This window comes from Pyrus communis, chromosome 11 (genome assembly GCF_041283825.1).
Source record: "Pyrus communis isolate YQ-2024b chromosome 11, ASM4128382v1, whole genome shotgun sequence".
NCBI classification, from domain to species: Eukaryota; Viridiplantae; Streptophyta; class Magnoliopsida; order Rosales; family Rosaceae; genus Pyrus; species Pyrus communis.
The window spans coordinates 12138242-12159596 of NC_142575.1; the positions used below are offsets into that span (position 1 = coordinate 12138242).

At 38.7% G+C, this 21355-nt stretch overlaps 2 protein-coding genes and 1 long non-coding RNA gene across 3 annotated transcripts; 1 reads left to right on the forward strand and 2 right to left on the reverse strand.

Annotated features, from left to right (window-relative positions):
• Positions 1–11091: 11091 nt before the first annotated feature.
• LOC148692904 (uncharacterized) lies at positions 11092–12530 on the reverse strand. The gene is made up of 2 exons (XM_088679350.1): positions 11441–12530; positions 11092–11129 (listed from the first exon to the last, which is right to left on the reverse strand). Exons 1-2 carry the CDS (start codon positions 12528–12530, stop codon positions 11092–11094), a joined length of 1128 nt encoding a protein of 375 aa, XP_088535476.1.
• Positions 12531–15591: 3061 nt separating this feature from the next.
• On the forward strand, positions 15592–17455 carry LOC148692905 (uncharacterized). Its single transcript, XR_015953754.1, has 2 exons — positions 15592–15849; positions 15956–17455. It is a non-coding gene; the product is annotated as an uncharacterized LOC148692905 (long non-coding RNA).
• Positions 17162–19291, reverse strand: LOC137742657 (uncharacterized). The gene is made up of 3 exons (XM_068482580.2): positions 19135–19291; positions 17578–17734; positions 17162–17455 (listed from the first exon to the last, which is right to left on the reverse strand). Exons 2-3 carry the CDS (start codon positions 17731–17733, stop codon positions 17408–17410), a joined length of 204 nt encoding a protein of 67 aa, XP_068338681.1. The 5' UTR covers position 17734; positions 19135–19291; the 3' UTR covers positions 17162–17407.
• Between the last annotated feature and the right edge of the window lie 2064 nt (positions 19292–21355).

The window sequence follows — 21355 nt, forward strand, 5'->3', positions numbered from 1 at the left end:
TTCGTGCCCCTACCAATGTTGTTAAGGAGTATCATTCTAGTAGTCAATATGTGAGACTAATTTTGCTCCACCAAACATCGTTGGAAAAGCAGAATTTTGACATGGATGGCCTTGTTGGCCGAATCCACCCTAGTAACTTTGGTTTACTTTGTGAACATTTTTTCATGTTCTTAGATTCAAGTTTGGTGTATGTTTTGCTTATGGATAATCTTATTGATATTGTCCTCTAATATGAGTTAATTGAATCATGTTTCTTAATACATGTGACCAATTCAATTATACATGTGACTAGGCAGGAATGTGGGAAAGTTAGTTGTTTGGATGAATGCGTACTACGCACACTAACTTTACACCTAAATCACATCTCTAACAATGACTTTAGGTCTATCCAACCTAATTAAGAGCATTGGCACGCTCTTCGTTGTATGAATGGTACCGCATCACCATTTAAGGGACCTTAAATTATCCCTGATGTTGAATTTTTAAGGATATTCGAGATGACAATGATCATAAATGAAACCACTGAAGAAAATAGAGTGAAATATCTTTGCAACACCTCCAAAAATGAGCCTGAAACTTTGATTTGGGGCCAATGGGTTGTCTTCCAACTAGGAATACACCACATGTGGCCACCCTGGAGCCTGGCGATTGAGCAGTTTACTTGCTTTGGCACGCCTTTTGGGACACTTAGGTCGAACAATAATGCTACAACGCATCTTCTTATCTGAAGTAAGGATATTGTGCCTAATCACACTTTGCCAAGCATGCTCATTAAGGAAATTGATTTTTTATATCATTCCTCGCAAAGATACGACATGACTCTCTTTTCACAGTGGATTCAAGGGAATATATGTGGACTAATCCAACCAAAATGCGAACCATATAAATACTTATGGTTTTGGTTGATGAATCGACAAACTGGTCACATGTTTATCTACACACATTACTACTAAACCTCCTAGCCGATTAAGGGTTTACCACCCTACTTATCCCTTAAGGTTCGGGAGACTGGATAATGCCGGAGAGTTTATATCGACGGTTTTCGATAAAGTATTGCATGTATTTTGGGTTTATAATTGAACATTAAATTCCCATGTTTACCCCAAATAGCCTCGCCTAGCAATCATAAAGCGCAAATTTAAATGATCGCCCGAATTTTGGTAAAAGTACCAAGTTTTCGGTTTCTGCCTAAGGCTATGCAATCCTAGTATGCAGTTATGTTTGTCCACCTTGAGGCCCATTGCCACCCAACCTATATGATGTTATAGTTGGTTACTGGGTACGAACCTGACGATTTTTGTATTTACACATTTGGGTGTGCATTCCATATGCCAAGTTGCGCCGCCACAACGTACCAGCATGGGTCCTCAAAGAATGATGTGTATCTTTTTTCGATCATGATTCTCCTTCACACTAGCTCTCTTAGAGCCCTTTCACGCGATCTCTTTACCGCTCATTTGTGGATTGTCACTTTAATGAGACAGTATTCATGCCGTTAAGGGGAGATAAGAATGGCATGAATTTGAGTGGGCATTGCCCATTATATCTCATCTCAATCCTCATACCGCACAAGTGTGATAAGCAAGTGCGATGAATTCTAGTTTTCAGAATGTTGCTACAGACGCATTTCTCTAATCTAGCTAAAGTGACGAGACATATACTAGCTGCAAAATGCCTGCAAGGATAAGTGTACTTAACGGATGTCGAGTCAACATCCCTGTAGGATGTGCCACCTCTGTTAGACGATTTAGATGCCCCTGTTGGACAGTCTGGTACACCGGCGGATAGCCAATCAATATGTCTTGGCCTGGAGCACGACAGATCATTCGGTTCGCAGGATTCACTTCCTTAGAAGAGGAAGACATAGAACAACAATGAATCCAAACTCGATCACTGTCTCAAATCATTTCCATCTCATGAGATTAATCCGGATTACTCCCGAGACTTGAAGTTCTTGGTCCAGTTATACTAGTTTGGATGAGCTAAATGGAATTGAAATGAGATTATCATAGATGATATTTTCACTTATATGGTAGCTACCGACATAAATGAAAAGCGATGATATCGAACCATGTTCTGTTTATTAAGTGGCAACGTAGAATGGATTGGACAACTGAAATTACAATTGAGGTCAAATTTCTTACCAAAGTGTGTATTGGATCTACTGTTCCTACACTGCCCAAGGTAACCCTGTTATGTTACAGGGGGAAATGAAGCGTTATGAGATGAATAAAATAGTGCAATATGATACACGTTTTACAGCGCAAGGTTTCTTTCAAAACGTCATGTGATTGATAACAACATTATAAAATGTGGTTAGTGTTTTCTCCATAGGGATATAGATATAGAGATTTACATGTAAGTTCCCAAAGAATTACATGGATTGGTTCAAATAGTTCCAAAACCACGAAACACCATGTTAACTAGTTTTGAGGCGTTCACTTACAATCCGACGGATGTGGTATAGCCGTCTAAGTGATTATTTGATCAGTCAGAGATATGAATTATGCCCTTGCGTGTTAAACTATGTAGTCTTATTCCGAATTTCTAGAGTTACAGTTTATGTCGTTAACACGAATCTCACTAAGACTCCGGAAGAGCTTGAGAAAACTGCCTCGCACCTGAAGATGGAATTTGAGATAAAGGATCTTACGAAAACTCGTTTATGCCTTGACCTGAAGTTCAAGCATTGTTCTGACGATACCTTGGTCTACTAGTCAAACTACACCCTGAATGTGTCACTTTTGAGTATACCTTTGATCGTCCATACATTATATGCAAATAAGACCCTTGAAGAGGTTATGGAATCCGAAGTTCCATATCTAAGTTCAACTTTGCACTTCGTTGTACTTAGCTCATTGTATTTAGACAAGACATCTCCTTCGTTGTTGATCTTGGTAAAGATACAACACCGCACCTACACGTAACCACTAAATTGGTATTAAAGACATACCCTGAAGGTACTACATGGGCAAATCCCAATGCATCTTGAGTGGATCCAACCCCCTGATCCTCGAAATGATGCTTGCCTTGTTGTTATGCTGACACAATTACTTATCAAACCTGCACAAGGCAAAATCCCTAAATGGTTATGTCTTTACCGTTAGGGATATCGCAATATCTTGGAGGTCCATGATATGACCTTAGTTGTAAAATCTTCAAATTGTTCCAAAACTCAGCTCACTTCACTACGCCACAAGTGAGACATGGTTAGGAGTTCTTGTTGAGCGTATTTGAAGTACTTGCTGTGTTTTCATCCATCAATGGGTCCCAACGATGATCTAAGAAAACTATGCCACATGTATCCACCCGACCAAGACATGATACATCAACAAAGTCAACACTATGACATATTGCGTCTACATCTACATCAGCAGAGCATCAGGAGATTGAAGTCATGCAAGCTAATCCCAGACAACCTTGCCGACCTCTAGACGATGTCACTGCCGAAGTCAACCTTCCAGAAGCTTGTTCGAGGAATTGGTATGCCTAACTATCATATGCAATGCTTGTAGTTCTCAATTGGAAGTTATGTCAAATTCAGGGGGAGTATTCAGAAGTATACTCACTTGATCTTAATGTACTTTTTTTCCCTACGATTAGGAGCATTTTTCCCACTGGGTTTTTGCTACCTAACTAGCTTTTAACAAGGCACCCATCCTGGGCTGATCATACCCTTGAAAGCTCTTCTACTTGCATCCAAAAGACGTATAGTTTTGACTTAATACAACTTCTCACTTTTCTCCTTAGTCTATAGGTTTTTCTCCCACCTTGGGTTTTACCATAACAAAGGTTTTGTGAGTTTTACTTTTTATGCATTCTTCCATTAATTTGAGACTCGCATTCTCTCATTATACCGACGACTTCATCAACTGTACTTACTTCATCACTGAAGACCTGATGCGCCATTTACTTAAGTATTTACACACTCAAGGGGGAATGTTGCAGTCCTATTGGAATAGGAATGTGATTGTGTAAATCCTAGTAGATATGGGAATGTATCTTATATTCCTATTAGGAGTAGATTACCTATTAAATGTTGTAATCCTAAAGGGTAAGGAATTAACCTTCCCTACTACTATAAATAAAGGCACAATGGGATGGAATAACACACACCCACAATTACACATCTTTCTCTTTCTCTCTACTATTGCGCACCTTTCTCTCTCTCTATGGCCTCCATAATTGTTCAATAAATTATGCCTACAACAATCTTATATATTTTTGTCCTTTTACAAATAAATTAGGTCGAGACAGTGCAGACCTTTCGGAGATACTTTACATGGAACATGGCCCGACTGATTCCTTTCTTTGATTTATTCTCAATTCCTGGTAGCCAACTATTTTATGGGGTATATGAATTCCCCTCCAATTAGCTAACATGTATAGGATCTACGTTGTCTATTGTTTGTTAGTTAGTTAGTTATTTTTTTTTTTTTAAGGACCAACTAATGGTTTCGCAACGGTAATCTATCTTTTCAGGAATAGGGAAGACTCACAGACATTTCAGCCTCCTCCTGGCCACCATCATGTGATTCACCAGTGCCAGTAATCGAACCAAGGACTTGCCATGTGAAATACGGGTCTAGAATTCGTCCCCAACCAACGGGCCACCCCGTGGTGGTTGTTGGAAATTATATATTGTAATATGTAATTTTAATAATTGAATGAAATATAGTGTTAACCATATTTCTTAGAAAGGTTATGTTATTTAGGTGCATTCCCTTGTCAAATGATGTATACTTATAGATGAAAAGTTATATCTCTTTGACAAGAAGTACTTGGGTGCTATATAAACTCATGAAACCATCATCATTAATATAGAAAATTAGAGTTAATTTTTACTCTTGTGAAATAGGGTTTCCCCACTTTGTTTCTCTCATGCTTCGTGTGTCAAATTTCGAGTCGTGTCTTGAGAGTACAGAATATATAAAGTTCATCAGAGTCTGAAGATTGAAGTGATTTTACTTCAGATTATAGATTGTTGAATCCTGAGAGATGGACATCTACCAAACTACAAGCACAAGAGTATGGGCGAAATTCTGTCTTTAGGACATTGCATTTATGCAAGCCTCAACCTCCAAGTTTGTCAGTTTTTCTAACTATATCTCTAGTTGTTTATATTAATCTTGTATACTATTGATTTGTGATTTTCTTTATGATTATTAACATTGGAATTTATATTGTTATTTTTATATTTTCTAATATTGCTTCAACAGTGGTTTGTTTGTTGGAGTTTGATTTTTTTTTTCTTTTTTCTTTTTAACCTTCATCACTAGTTTAAAAGGTAGTGAACATTCACCACTTGTTTGAATGGTAGTGAAAACTTCACCACGAATATATGACTTAAAGATGTTAATGAACTTGTAATGAAGGTAGTGAACTTTTAGTTAGGTTGTAATGTTAATAAACATGTGTTGGTGTATAATCTATCCATGTGGTGGTTTATAAATTTGAGTATCCGAACAAGTGGTATCCCAAGTTATCATCCTGCATGGTGTAAGTTGGTGATGGTACTTGAATTACAACTGCAAGTTTTTCCATGATTAATTTCATGTAAAGGTCCAAAGCACTAGAACATTATAAGAATCAAATATAATTTTCTCAAAAGCAAACATAGATACAAAAATGAAAGTCAAAGGTGTAAATAACATAAATGTACCTAAAATTAGGGGTGCATTACTTTGCAAAAGGGTATACATGTGACATCCCACATCGCCCAGGGGAGTGATCCTTATATGTATATTCTCATCTCTACCTAGCACGAGGCCTTTTGGGAGCTCATTGGCTTCGGGTTCCATTGGAACTCCGAAGTTAAGCGAGTAGCGCACGAGAGCATTCCCAGGATGGGTGACCCATCCGGAAGTTCTCGTGTGAGTTCCCAAAAACAAAATCGTGAGGGCGTGGTTGGGGCCCAAAGCAGACAATATTGTGCTACGGTGGAGTTGGCCCGGGAAGTGGTCCCGTCTGGGTCGGGATGTGACAATATATGGTACTAAAAACATTGTAAAATTACACCATTAAAATTATGCCGACTGATCATCATAAAATAGAAAAGTTGATTAATTGGGAATAGGATCCTCTCCAGATCCTCTTTGTGGGGGTTCGGAGGATCAATTAATTGTGTTCGTTCATCTTATATCGTGCGGTTAGAAATCATTTTAAATTTTAAATTTTAAATTAAATATACTTAACGAAAACTGATTGCACGATGTACAATAAACGAGACACGATTGATTGATCCCCGGATCACCACAAAGAGGATCCGGAGAGGATCCTTGTCCGATTAATTGGGTCAAAAGTCAATGGACCTAAATTAGTGAGTGAAATCTCAAGATTAAACATAGTAATTGACTACATAATTGGTCTTATATCTAATGAATTTGGTGTTAAAACTTAAGATGGTGCTATCCATACATCATTTTTTACCTTCCGCACACTCTTCTCAATTTCCAGCCTTCAAATCTAAGGAATTAAAGAGAATTAAAGGACAAAAACTTACAAGAAGTGTATGAATAAATGATGGTGCTATATCCTCAAACCATTTTTACCTTCCACACACCTCTATTAATTTTTGTCCTTTGATCCTCTTCAATTTAATTGATCTGAGAGCTGAAAAGTGAGAGCAGTTTGTGAAAGGTAAAAAATAGTGTGTAAATAGCATCACCCAAAATAAAAAAGAGGTTGTGGATAGCATTACCCCAACTTAAAAGCAACTTCCTAACAAAAATAGAAGCTTCCAAGAAACAAGTAAAGGGAAAAAGAACAATTAAAGAATAAACTATGATTACATGAATAATTCGCCAATATAACGGTAGTATTGGAAAGTGGGTAGAGCTTCGGTTCGGATGTTTACACCACCACCTTTCACCTATGTGTCGATCTCAACACTTATTCCTATTGGTAGTACTTTCCCTCCATTCTCTTACTGGTTGCGATTTGAAGTTGTGGGGAGGTTGCTTGAGAATAATGAAATTTATTTCTTTTTCTGTTTGAGGGGCTTGGCTAGTTCTTATCTCTGGCGATTGCAGGGTGTCACATCCCGGCCCGGGACGGATCACTTCCCGGGCCCGCTCCACCACCGTAGCACGATATTGTCCGCTTTGGGCCCCAACCACGCCCTCACGGTTTTGTTTTTGGGAACTCACGAGCAACTTCCCAGTGGGTCACCCATCCTGGGAGTGCTCTCGTGCGCTACTCGCTTAACTTCGGAGTTCCGATGGAACCGGAAGCTAGTAAGCTCCCAAAATGCCTCGTGTTAGGTAGAGATGGGAATATACATTTAAGGATCACTCCCCTGGGCGATGTGGGATGTCACAATCCATCCCCCTTAGGGGCCCGACGTCCTCGTCGGCACACATGCGACCAGGGTTAGGCTCTGATACCAATTTGTCACATCCCGGCCCGGGGGGGACCACTTCCTGGGCCCGCTTCACCACCGTAGCACGATATTGTCCGCTTTGGGCCCCGACCACGCCCTCACGGTTTTGTTTCTGGGAACTCACACGAGAACTTCCCGATGGGTCACCCATCCTGGGAATGCTCTCGCGCGCTACTCGCTTAACTTCGGAGTTCCTACGAAACCCGAAGCCAGTGATCTCCCAAAAGGCCTCGTGCTAGGTAGAGATGGGAATATACATTTAAGGATCACTCCCCTGGGCGATGTGGGATGTCACACAGGGAAACTGGATCATGGTCAACAGCAAGTACTTCAAAGGCAGTGCTTCAGTGGCAGAAAAGGATCCAGGCGTTTAGGGTTTCTTTGTTTGTTTTTCTTGTATTGGGCTCAACTTTCGGGTTGGGCTTTTCTTTTGTCGTTGTTTTGGAGGCTCATCTGTTGCCTTGTATTTGCAGTGTGTTTGGGCCTTCAGTCTTGTAAGTAAAGTGTGTTGGTAATAAAAATTTACCTTATGGCGTTTTAGCCAAAAATAGTATTTGAGAATTGCATAACTCCTCATTTTAGTCCATGAGATTTTCATAAGAAGCATAAAATATAGGAATGAATTTCTGTATATTAACATCAACGGGATTTACAGCTTTATATAAAGGCTAACATGACTTGTTTCCTATTCTATTTCCTACAAATAATGCTAACTGATAACCTAATAGGTAAGTAAATATCAATCTACAATATTTGACAAATCAATCTAAGATTCCTTTCTTAACACTCCCCCTCAAGTTGGAGTGTATGTTAATGACACCCAACTTGTTGAGTAAGATTTCAAATTGTGTCGAGCTCAATGGTTTGGTGAATATATCAGCTAACTGATCACCCGTCCGTACGTATGACGTGCGTATCATTCCTTTTTGAATCTTCTCGCGCACTAGATGACAATCAATCTCTATGTGCTTTGTTCGTTCATGAAAGACGGGATTTGAGGCAATATGTATAGCTGCCTGATTATCACAAAACAAGGATACTGGTTGATGATGATTTACTTGCAAATCGTTGAGAATATTCCGCAGCCATGTTATCTCACAGCATGTAGTAGCCATAGACCGATACTCGGCTTCGGCGCTAGAACGAGAGACTGTGGTTTGTTTCTTAGTCTTCCATGAGATTGGTGCTTGGCCAAGTAATACGCAGTAACCAGTTATCGATCGCCTAGTGTCTCGGCATCGAGCCCAATCAGCATCACAAAATGCTTTTAACTGCAATGAACCTGTGGAAGGAAAGAAAATGCCTTGCCCGGGCGCTTGTTTAATGTATTTAAGGACCTTGTGTGCAACATCAAGGTGTGGTTGCCGAGGCTTCTCCATGAATTGACTTAACACATGTACCGCATAAGCCAAGTCGGGTCTAGTGATGGTTAAATATATCAATCTACCCACAAGTCTTCTATATGAAGAGGGATCATCCACCAGTTTGCCTTCCAGTTGCGTGAGAGCCAAGTTTTGGTCTAAAGGAAACCTGGAAGGTTTCACTTCGAGAAAACCAACATCATCCAGTATCTCCAGGGCATATTTACGCTGACATAGAGTGATTCCATGCTTCGATCTTGCAACTTCTATCCCCAAAAAATACTTGAGTATCCCCAAGTCTTTTAGTTGAAAACGGTGAGAGATAAGTTGTTTGGTTTTGTTAATCTCACATAAGTCATTCCCTGCCAGTATAACATCGTCAACATAAACCAATAAAGCAATGAATGTACCTCGATGACTTCTGGTGAACAGAGAGTAATCGGACAAAGATTGTTGAAACCCATCGGCCTTGAGAGCATTGGATAATTTTATGAACCATTGCCTCGAAGCTTGCTTTAAACCGTAGAGGGACTTATGCAATTTGCATACTCGAGTCTCCCCCTTGCGTCCAAAACCAGGAGGCAAAGACATGTAGACATCCTCTTCCAAGTCACCATGTAAAAAGGCATTGTTCACGTCGAGCTGGTGAAGGTGCCAGCCTTGCAAGGCTGCAACACTTAAGAGGACTCGAACAGTAATCAGCTTAGCTACGGGAGCAAACGTGTCACGGTAATCAACTCCTTCAACCTGATTGTATCCTTTGGCAACAAGACGGGCTTTATACCGTTCGATGGTGCCATCGGGTTTGAGCTTCATTTTGTAGACCCATTTGCAGCCAATAGGACGTTTGCAAGGAGGAAGTGGCACGAGCGTCCATGTAGGATTGGCATGAAGTGCCGCAAGTTCAGTTTGCATGGCAGCACGCCAATGGGGATCCTGGACAGCCTGGGAATAGCTAGTGGGTTCCTTATGAAGAGTGAGATGAGCGACAAAAGCTTGATAGGAGGGTGAGAGACAATTATAAGATAAGTGAGAAGAAAGTGGATGGGGTGTACCTGACGACGACCGAACCACGTTCGTGGAAGATGTGGGAGCCGGCCGGGAAGGGAGAGACGCCTCGACATGAAAATCCTGCAAAAAGGAAGAAGGTTTGGTGGGTCGGGTACTTCGGCAGAGTGGGGGTGGGAGTGGGGTGATAGTGGTCGTGGGAGCAGGTGAGGAAGGAGAGGAAGGGTAAGGGTGGATGGAACCGTGACATCAGCGAAAGGAAGAGGCTGAGGGGAAGGGGATGGTGTTGGTGGAGAATGAGCATCAGAAGTAATATCAGTATAGGGGTGAGAAGGGTGAAATGGAGGTTCCATGTCAAAAGAAATCAAGGGTGCTGAAGGTGGTGTTGGAGGGGAGGTTGTAGGGGCAGGGGAGTCTAAATGAGAATAAGGAAAGTTATCTTCAAAGAAAAGCACATCTCGGGAGATAAAGACCTTTTGAAGTTGAAGATCAAAAAGTTTATAGCCTTTTGTACCATAAGGATACCCGAGAAAAATGCAACGACGTGCACGGGGATCAAATTTGGAGGGTTTGTGTGCATGAGTGGATGCAAAACAAAGACAACCAAAGACCTTGAGGTGAGTGTAAGTGGGTGGTTTGTGAAACAGCTTTTCATAGGGAGTTTGGCCATGAAGAATGGGAGTAGGTGTGCGATTAATGAGATAAGCAGAAGTAAGGATAGCATCCCCCCAAAATCTTTTAGGTAAATGAGCTTGAAAAAGCAGTGCACGAGCAACATTAAGCAAATGACGGTGCTTGCGTTCAGCAACACCATTTTGCTGGGGTGTGTGAACACAACTAGTTTGATGAATAATTCCTTGGGATGCATAAAAGGTATCAAGTTTAAACTCGGGGCCATTATCACTGCGAATCATTTTAACGTGAGTGTTAAATTGTGTGGCAACCATATGAATGAATCGAGTGAGAAGATCCTTTGTATCAGATTTATGTTTCATCAAATAGATCCATGTGCACCTAGTATGATCATCAACAATGGTAAGAAAGTACTTTGCACCAGAAAGAGAAGGTACTTGATAACCACCCCAAATGTCAACATGAATTAATTCAAAACAAGAAGTAGTAGACATGGAACTTAAAGGGAAAGGTAACCTTGTTTGTTTAGCCAAAGGGCAAATTAAACATTGAGTGAGATCACATGTTTTATTGGAGACAAAGGGAAACAACATAGTAACTTTAGGTGATGGATGGCCGAGGCGTTGGTGCCAAAGGTTGGGAGAGATGGTTTGGATGGTATTGCATATTCCTTTCTTCGGTGAGTCAAGGTAGTAGAGTCCCTCCCGTTCAATTCCCGTCCCAATCATCTTCCCCGATCGTAGGTCCTGGATGACACAAAAATGGTTTAAGAAAAGGGTAATAGCAAATGAATCATAAGCCAATTGACTAATGGATATTAAATTTAACATAAAGATTGGGACACAAAGAACATTGTCAAGAATAAAATTAGGAGAAAAAATGACTTGGCCAACATGAGTGACCGTGGCAAGGGATCCATTGGGTAATGCAACAGTGTGATTTTGAACAGGCCTAGAGGATGTAAGGGACTCGGGGTTGCAAACTATGTGATCTGTGGCACCACTATCCAAGATCCAAACATTGTGCTTGCCATGACGCATGAATGAAAAGGCCTTACCTGAGAGATCATCGTGGCTAGAAGAATTACCAACATGATTAGCAAAAGAAGATTTGTTTTGATGCAACATTTTAAGGATCTGCTTGCAATCTTCTGGAGAGAACGGGAAGTTGGAGATTTCCTTGTTGTTCACGGCAACGTGATTTCCTTTGGCAGAACGGCTTGGTTCGCTGTCTAGGACTGCTTTTCTTTTGCGGCAATACTCGTACGAATTGCCCTTCCAACCACAGAAAGTACATTTGATGTGTGCCCGGCAGTTTTTTGTGGTGTGATTCGTCTTATTGCACTTGTCACATCGCAAACCACCATCCTCAGGTTTAGGTTCTCGGCTTCCACCTTTGACAGCGAATACAGCAGCTTCTGGTTGGGCAGTACTTCGTCCACTTGAAACTTCGACTTGCCTTTCATGACGAAGAACAAGTGAGTAAGCCTTGTTAACAGTGGGCAAAGGCTCGAGAAGGAGAGTGTTGCTGCGAACAGTAGAATAAGACTCGTTCAAACCCATGAGAAACTTCATCGTCTTCTGGGTTTCAATGTAGGAGGTGATCTCCTTCTTTGTGTCACAGCCACATGTTGGGATAGAACACAACGCATCTCGTTCGTCCCAAAGGCTTTTTAGTTTGGTGAAGTATGTGCTCACGGTCATAGTACCTTGTACGCAGTCGTGAATCTCGTTTTCGATGTGAAACAGTTGGACAATATTCACATGGGAAAACCTTTCTTGTAGGTCAAGCCACATATGTCGTGCATCCTTGCAGTGTATGACGCTCTCGGAAATTTCTTTGGACATGGAACCGAGCAACCACGTTTTTACCAAGTTGTTGCATCGATTCCATTGTTGTAATTCTTCGAGTTGTTCTTCATGAGGTTTCTTGACCGTTCCATCAACAAACCCTAATTTGTTCTTTACTGTCAAAGCCATGGTCATGGATTGAACCCATGTGCCATAGTTATCCTCCACGAGAGACTGCGGCACAAGTATTGCACCAGGTTGGTCTGAATGAGGGAGGAAAAGTGGGTGATTGGGGTGTTCCCACTTTTGATGCGAAGCCATGCCTGACACGGTTGGCTTTTCTGATGTATCGCCCATAGCGATGGCTGGTAGGGTTTATGTTTGTTGTTTTGCCTTTTATTTTCCCAGATATCGTTCACTCTGGTACCATCATAAGAAGCATAAAATATAGGAATGTATTTCTGTATATTAACATCAACGGGATTTACAGCTTTATATAAAGGCTAACATGACTTGTTTCCTATTCTATTTCCTACAAATAATGCTAGCTGATAACCTAATAGGTAAGTAAATATCAATCTACAATATTTGACAAATCAATCTAAGATTCCTTTCTTAACAGAAATCAATAGAAGTGTTTGCAAAATTTATCAACCGTCAATCATTTTGGTCATTCCACGAAAAATCTCTGTTAAATTTGATTAAATCATGATTATGATGATTAAGGAACCAACAAAGTGAAAATTAGTGACTAGAATATTGTGACGATTAAGAGTTGGATAAGACTCGAAGTAATTCTCATTAGGTTTGCAGTTTAGCTTATAGAGATAATTAATCGAGCATTGCCGATCAGAAAACTCATTAATTTATGAACAGAAACATATGGCAGTCAGTGGCTGCTAATAGTCAAATTAAAGACTAAACATCAGATCATGACAGGGACCATTCAACTTAACAAAAAGGTTATTAGCCACTAATATCCCTTTAACTCACCGTCACATTGTTTTTAACTAAAAACAATGATCATCCTTCAATTTTTTTAGAAAATTGTTATTAACACTCCAAAAATTTCATTCTATACTCTAAACTTTCCATATTAGGAAAGAAAACTACACTTATGAGGAGTGTAGAATGAGATTTTGAAGTGCCAATAACACTTCCCTTTTTTTTAATGCCACTCCATAGCTTTCGGCATACAAGTTAAAATTAACTTTAACTTTTTTTTATTTTTAAAGCTAGTAATAAAAATTAAAGGTCTTTAATTACTTTTATGCAAGTCAATATTCAGTTATTATGCAAAAATTTTTAAGGAAAACTAATGAAAATGGTTTGAAAACTTTGAATTTAACGATAATGACAAAATAAAGGGTAAAGTGAATCGTATCAAGATTGAATTTTTAGTGTAAAAATGTGGTTTTTCGTTAAAATAAACATAAGCGAAATCTTTTCGTTAAAATAAACAGTAGCGAAATCTTTTCGTTAAAGTTCCTAATTTATTAAGGGAAATGTTATTAGCACTCCAAAATTCTCATTCTACACTCCTCACAAGTATATTTTTCTTTCTAAATATAGAAAGTTTGGAGTGTAGAATGAAAATTTTGAAGTGCCAATAACAATTCATTTTTTTAATTATACATATAGAATACAGTTTACTCTTATATTATTCATTTTATCTGTTCTTTCAACCTCTATTCAGTCTTTTCACTCTTTTCTCTTACTGTGTTCTGTATTTCTTATGTCATTTATCTCTCTCAGTTTCCATTTTTTGTACTCTTATTTTTTATGTCGAACAAACGTCATACTGAAAACCGCTAACTCAAACAATTAATAGTTTCAAAATAAAACATCAACAACAAAATTCGTCTCTCGTGATATCAGCTTACTGGTGTGTCACGATTGAAGGTAATAAAAATTATTAAGAAACAATCATGAACACACATAATACAAGCATGTCAAACATAATCAAGAGATCACAAACCATAAGGGAAATGCTACAACATTAAGAATACAACGTAATTCCTCAATCACGAATGATCCACATCTAACTAAGAAGAAAGATAACTCACGAGGACTAAACCTAGCAAGTCGTAAAACCACTGTAAATGCATCACGAGAAAAGACGGCACCACCTTTTAGTGATCTTGCAACCTTCAACAGAGAAATACTGTTGTGAGTCACCTCTTACAAATATAGAGTTTTCTTCTCATGATCTTATTATGAACAATCCTTATCTAACTTGTTATGAAATGCCAATAAGCACCAGTCTCAACTAAGTAATCAAAATCAGACACTTGATTTTTTTTTGTTTTTTTTTTTTTTTGGTCAAATGATAGATTTTATTAGATTAAATGTTACATTAGTCACTGACGGGATTCAAACCCACGCCATCATGTAAGGACTCAACACATTTCCACCACCGTGGTAAAATGCCACTTTCACATCAAACATTTAATTCACTTTGACGTTTTGGCTAGTAGAGTCAGACTCACGGTCATTTAACTACAAGCACGGACGCCTTGGCATTCAGTTCATTTGGACAGCCCCCTAATTAAGTACTAAACCCTGTCACCATTGTAGTGCCCAATTGCAGATATATAATCGAGCTTATCCTTATATTCGTCATCAAATTATTAAAGATAATAATTGGATTCCCCCATAACTTACTTATCCTTCCACAGACGATTAATACATTTTTACTGTACAAACATCATAACAGGACTCATCTTGAAGATGCTACTTGTTAGTCATCATCTAAAGATCATATATACAAAAAAATCTTTCAATTTGGAAATCCATTAGTCATTCATATGAATCAAACAAATGAACAACTCATCTTGAGGATGCTACTTGTTATCTAAACCTTTGATTGGTTTGACATGTTGTTTATTTTCATTTCTGAAGCAATTGGCGTTTATTTTATTTTATTTGAACACTGTGAATGACCCAATTCTATTTGCTTGATGTTTGAACTCGTATACGACACCCAACGAGCACCAAGTGCAAATTTTTTTCCTCTTCAATTATACTTATTGTATTTAAATTATTGAATTTTCACATGAACATGCAATAACAATAGCGGTATTTGACATCATACCATCACTCTACATGTTTTTATGAAAGTCACTGTTAGACGGTGACCTCGAGAGGACCGGGTTCAACAAATAGATTGCAGCATTTGGACCGAGCTATCCAATTGTTATGGGTTTGGACATTTTTGTTCATTAGACGTATTATCCTCTATAGATAATGCATGGAATTACGACAGAAAATAACTATAAGCTAGCCTCTATTCTCTTGGTTTATTTCAGTGGCTAGGACGATCGATTTCGTATAAGCAACATGTTCATGACGGCCATGCATATATACAAAAATCAACCAAATCCAGAATTATTTGTAATCGAACAACGACAGAAACACTAAAAGATGTAAAATAAGAAACGAAAAGATGATAATCGAAGAGCTGATACGTAAGAGAGCAAGATATAATCGAACAATTCGCTTCCGTTATTCGAAATCGCGCAACGCTCTTTGTGCCAATAGTCCCCTGGAGGCTACAGTTAGAACCCATAGTTTCGGTCGCACAGGTGCAACCATCAGCACATTCAACGACAGCCTTTCCAGCATCTGGACCTTCAACCTTGGAGACGACACAACTCCAGCCCTCGCCGGATTCGCGGTATGTTTCGCTTGGATCCATTTTCTCTAGCTCCTTCACCCATCTCCGCCTCTGGAGTCAAAAGAATTAGGCATCAATGTTGATCCCTTACTCTCTAATCCTGCAGAATATAGGTCATTGGTTGGAGCTCTTCCATGCCTAGCATAACATGGTCCTGAATCGATCTTTCTTTTGCTGTTAACCAAACGTGCCAGTTTATGCACTCTTCAAGGCAAAGATCATCTCACTGATGTCTAAAGAATTTTACATTTTCTCAAGGGCACCATCAATCATGATTTGTATATGGTTCAGAAAGGGTGACCGGGCAAGTTGTGTGTTTGATAGACGATCTACTAGTGGATATTGTATCTTTTTGAGGTGAAATTTGATTAGTTGGAGTGCCAAGAAACAGTTTACCGTTGCCCGTTCGTCTACCGAGACAGTGTACAGATCTCTTGCTCATACTACTGCAGATATCACTTGGATTATCTCTGCCATATCTCTTGCTTCTATCTAATCACTCGGTTCCACGGTCGTACAAACATGTTGGAATAGATTATCGTCTCTTTGAAATAGATTGTCATCTCTCTTGCTCATATTCTGAAAGTGCAGTATGTGTTTGTTTGAGTAGCGGTGCTTCGTGCTTAAGAATTAGGAATTCTTGGAGTCGAAACACACAAGCGCAGTTTTCAGAGTGCAGAGAAGAGTATCGAGACATGTGGAGCGACGAGTCGAGAGGGCCTAACAATTTGAAGAGTTAGGGGACGAGAGATTCTCTCATATCACCAACTCACCGTGTGCCAATCGTTCATTGGATAAATTCTACACCTTTCTCAACACGCAGCAAGATGCTACAGGGACTAAAACTTCATTGGATAAGAAAATCTCTCGCTGGGAGCGGTATCATTGACAAAAAATTTGCTTCTGGTGGTAAAAGGGAAAAATATAATGTCTAAGATACTGAAGCAGCACTTGGATTCACCAGAAATATTCAAGTACATCTCGGTCAAGCATATTAAAAAAGGAGCTGAAAAAATCACAGAACTGCCACCATTAGCTTAATCAAATGGCGGTAATTCTTCTGTATTATTTTCAAGAGCTTGAGCTCTTAATCTCCCTAATCTGGGGGAGCAACGGGTAGGGAGTTCCCGTGGAGAGGTTTTCGTCTTGAATAATAACTATAACTTACAACAGTTTGGTGACGTGCTAGGAAAAAAAGATTGCAACTCAATTCAACGAGAAGCATATGAAGTGAAATCACTGGAGTAGAAAGCAAGTTGATAGTTGACACACATTTGTAAGCATACAAAATGCAGACCAAACAACGCAACAGTTGAAAAGACGTCTCAGACAAATGGCTGAAGTCTTAAGTATATTAAACGAGTGCAGTATTTATCAAACAGGAAACCCCATTAGCAGAAATTTCAAAATTAAATACTCCCCCTTTCAATGGTAGTACAGAATCTGCTACTAAGCAATTATTAGAGGACACAAACAGAAAAAAAATCAACACTACCAGAGACTGGGAGCACATAAATCTTGACTTTGTTTGCCAGCCGACTATCATTTCTATGCTGCATCATTCCTTCTTTCCAATCCCATGAGACATGTTGTAGATCCCTCGTCCCTGGAGAAAATGCCATCAGACCTTACAATGAGATTGCAACAAAAGCAAGGAAAACTACTTTTTTTTTTCACATACAAAAGGCTTACAAAGTCTTAAAAGAAATGAAGTAATTAGAAACTCACAATAAGGAACAACGAAGTAGCAGCTAAAGCAGCTGGAATGGCAACAGAGGTAATCTTATCAAACGGTCCCTTCAGGTATGTGTGTTTGTGGATGCTTTGGAAAATCTTTTGCTTCTCATAGAGCTGCTCACGTGGTCGGAAGGGTGTTTCTGACATCCTGTATTATAGACATTATTAAAAGGTCATTCTATGAAAGTAACTTCCGAAAGCTACATTTCTCCACAGGCGGAAAAAGCATATTGTTCTATATTGTAGAGGTTCCCACACCAACTCGAAATATCAACACTGTGCATAAGCACCACAAACCCAGATGGGGGAGGCACAGGGCCTTAATTGCCACACACATGCGTGTGCACAAACACACATGCACACGCGCACGCGCGCGCGCACACACACACTGTGCTATAGAGGCTCCAACAAAATCACACCAACTTAAAACATCAACACCATACAAAATCACACACTACGTTCAGGAAGACCCTTAGCAGTTGGGTATCAATCGATGGTAGTTAAAGCACTTCATCAGAGAACATAATATTGTCAACTAAGTTCCGATACAATTCTGGAAAAACATCACGGTGGACTGAATGGATTCTTTTTGAGCCAATAAGAGAATAAAGAGAAACATTTATTCACATTTTCCATATTTTCTAATTTCCATCACAGGCTTGCATTTCCAACTGAATGTTGTGTAATACTCGAAAAACGGAAGCGAATAAACCTCGTTTACATTAATTACCAATGCTCTAATCATGACAATAACTGTTAGCCACCCAGTTAATAAAGTACATGATCTGAAAAAGACTGAAACCCAATTTTACAATCTGACAACAACCTTGACGTAAAATACATTAAAAATGTCATAAACCTAATTTGATGAACATTAAAGCTAGAGGCAACTGAAAATTTCAGAATTACAAGAATACCATGCCAAACTCATCATCAGCTACAAGGAGGCTAATACAGCCCCTTCCCAATCAGCCCACATACTGGTAAACTAAATTAAACAAATTGGTAATTTACGAAGCTTCGTGTCATATGCCCGAGGCATACCATACACAATTGTAATTACACTATCTTATCCGATCTCTTAACCAATGACGCACAGCCAAACCCCAATTGAAACTGAAGACTTTTTTCCCCATTTTCTATACATAAAAGCAGCAGCCTTCAGATTGCAATTCTAAAAATTGCGCTTTCCCCTCAATTCCAACCTCAACGCCCAAATCAAGAACCCTAGAGTATCAATCATTTGCAAATTGAATCGAAAACTGAAAACTCAGAACGCCACATCAAGATCGAATCAATGAAATCATTTCCAAAATTCACCCCTCCCCTGAAAAACTTGGAAACCCGTACACAAACATCAAGTCGGTTCAATAAATATAAACATATCGAACAAATACCAAAGATAGTCGATAAATCACAACAAAGTAATTGGAAAAAGAATACAAAGGCAACAAAACCTAACCCTAGATTTAAGTGTTAACGCAAATCATATTGGTGTGTGTTCGAATATTTGATTGGAAATTGGAGATTGGGTGGAGGGAATCTTACGTGAAATTGCGAGTGACTGGAGCTGGAGAGCAATCAGGAAGACGAAGAAGGTGAAAAATGAAATGGTGATTTCGAGTGCAATTGAGGTATACTCTCCGGTTATATTTGTACAGTTTGTTGCGGTCAATAAATGTAATCTTGGAATGTCATCAATGATTTTTTACTTTTTACTTTTTTTTTTTTTTTTTTTTGAATAAAAAAAGATGGTAAGTGCGTCAAGTTGTTGATAGTCGACATTTTATCCTTCACGTTTGATATGAATTCTAAACAAAATTGTGCCAAAGGTAGGTTGTCACCCGGAAGTGACGGTTGCAAGGTCTGGGCACAATGATAAGTGCGTAAATGTCGTTGTATCTCCATAGAAGCTCGAACATAGTGTTAAACAAGTAAGGACATTGTAGAAACTTATTTTTGAAAGATTCCACTTAAAATTGTTTGGAAGCATTTGCTGATATCAACTTTACCCAGGATACCTAAAAGACGTATTTTGATCCTACGGGACGAGTGAGGTCAAATAAGCTAGGACACGAGGGTAGGTTCATAAGAGTAGAATGCGTTTCGGAACGTGGAATATAGGAACTTTAATGGGAAATTTTATGGAAGTAATAGAAGTTATGTTGAGAAGAACGATAAGTATTATGTGCCTCTAGAAAACTAAGTTGGTCTTAAGGTGAAGGATCTCGAAAAACCAAGCTTTAAGCTTTGGTATTTGAGCACAAACATATCAAGAAACAATGGCGGCATCATCATGGATAAGACTTTGGCAAAAGATAAGGTAGATGTTAAGAGGGCCGGGTATAGAATTATAGTAATCAAGATTGTGATAGGACCAGAACTCATCAATGTGATTAGTGCGTATGCACCTTGATAGGATTTTTACCACCTGCAAAAGTATGAATAAAAACACTTACAATACTTGCAAGAGTACAAGGTAATTGTATTATAGTTGGCTCTAGCAAGGTTGTTCTCCACAGAGATTGGATGAATAATTTTTATTAAACCAAATCTTAATTAATTATTTAAAACAAAGTTTGAAAAAATGTTGATTTTGTGATTTAAAATAATAAAAACGAATTTAATAAAAATAATTAAAGAAATTAGCAAATTAAAGAAAACAAAAAAAAGATTTTGAAAATTAAATTGTAAAAGCACTAGGTTCCGCCGTCACCTTAACAATCCTACGTAGTTCTTTCAATTACTTATGACTTACACATGCATATTTGAAGGTTAGGTTTTCCTAATACATGCCTACTTGGACCCCCCAATATAGAGCGTATATCAAACATGCAATCCGTCTGTGGGATTCAAATCAAATCTAAACATGCAAGACTCATTAAGTTTTGTGAAACATTTTGAAAAATCATGCAACCCTTAAGACGAGGTATTCATCCTAAGTGAACTTGCACAAATTAACCACAAAAAGCCTTCGTCAATTTCAGGGACCGACCTCCGACCAAAATTGGATCAAATTACTTTTCTAAATATCCTAATGGTGATCAAATATTAAGACAAATAGATAGTTTAAACACGGTGATTAATAATTCAAAACCTGCATGCATAAAATCGTAAGCAGATTGAAAAAAAACCACATATTCTTGTTAAGGCTTATGGCCTCGTCTTAGCAAAAGGAAATTAGTTACAAACAATCATAAAATAAAATATTATTAAAAATAAGGATAGAAAACACCTTGAAATACAAATCGTCAAAGCCTAGCAAAGTTCTCCAAAACTAATGCATTCTTCCCCTCTTCTGTCCAAAACCCTAATCGCTAAAAAATCTTATTTATACTACTATAAAATAAAATTCTTATTATAAAAGGTCATCTATAAACTAGGAAACATAATAACTTAAGAGAAACTAGGAAACATAATCCTAATCAAATATGGGAAATCTGTCCAGCCATAAATCAGCCACGTTTCTGGATCTTTAAGCTCCAAAACAGGCACAAAATGGCTAGAATTAAAGCTTGAGATGTTCCGAACATAATTGCAGAAGGCTTCGAACCCAAAAGACATCATCTTGGACGCCAAAAAGCCCAAATAAGCCTAAAACATCACTTTGACAATACTGCACACTGCTCCTTTATTTCATCACCATAAATTATCCGCTTTGTAGAAAAATCTGAAACTTTGACATGAACTAGCTAAGAGACTCACGAACATCTTCCAATTAGAATCACTCCAAAATTCATCCGTTTGGCTACTTTTTGCTTAAGAGGAA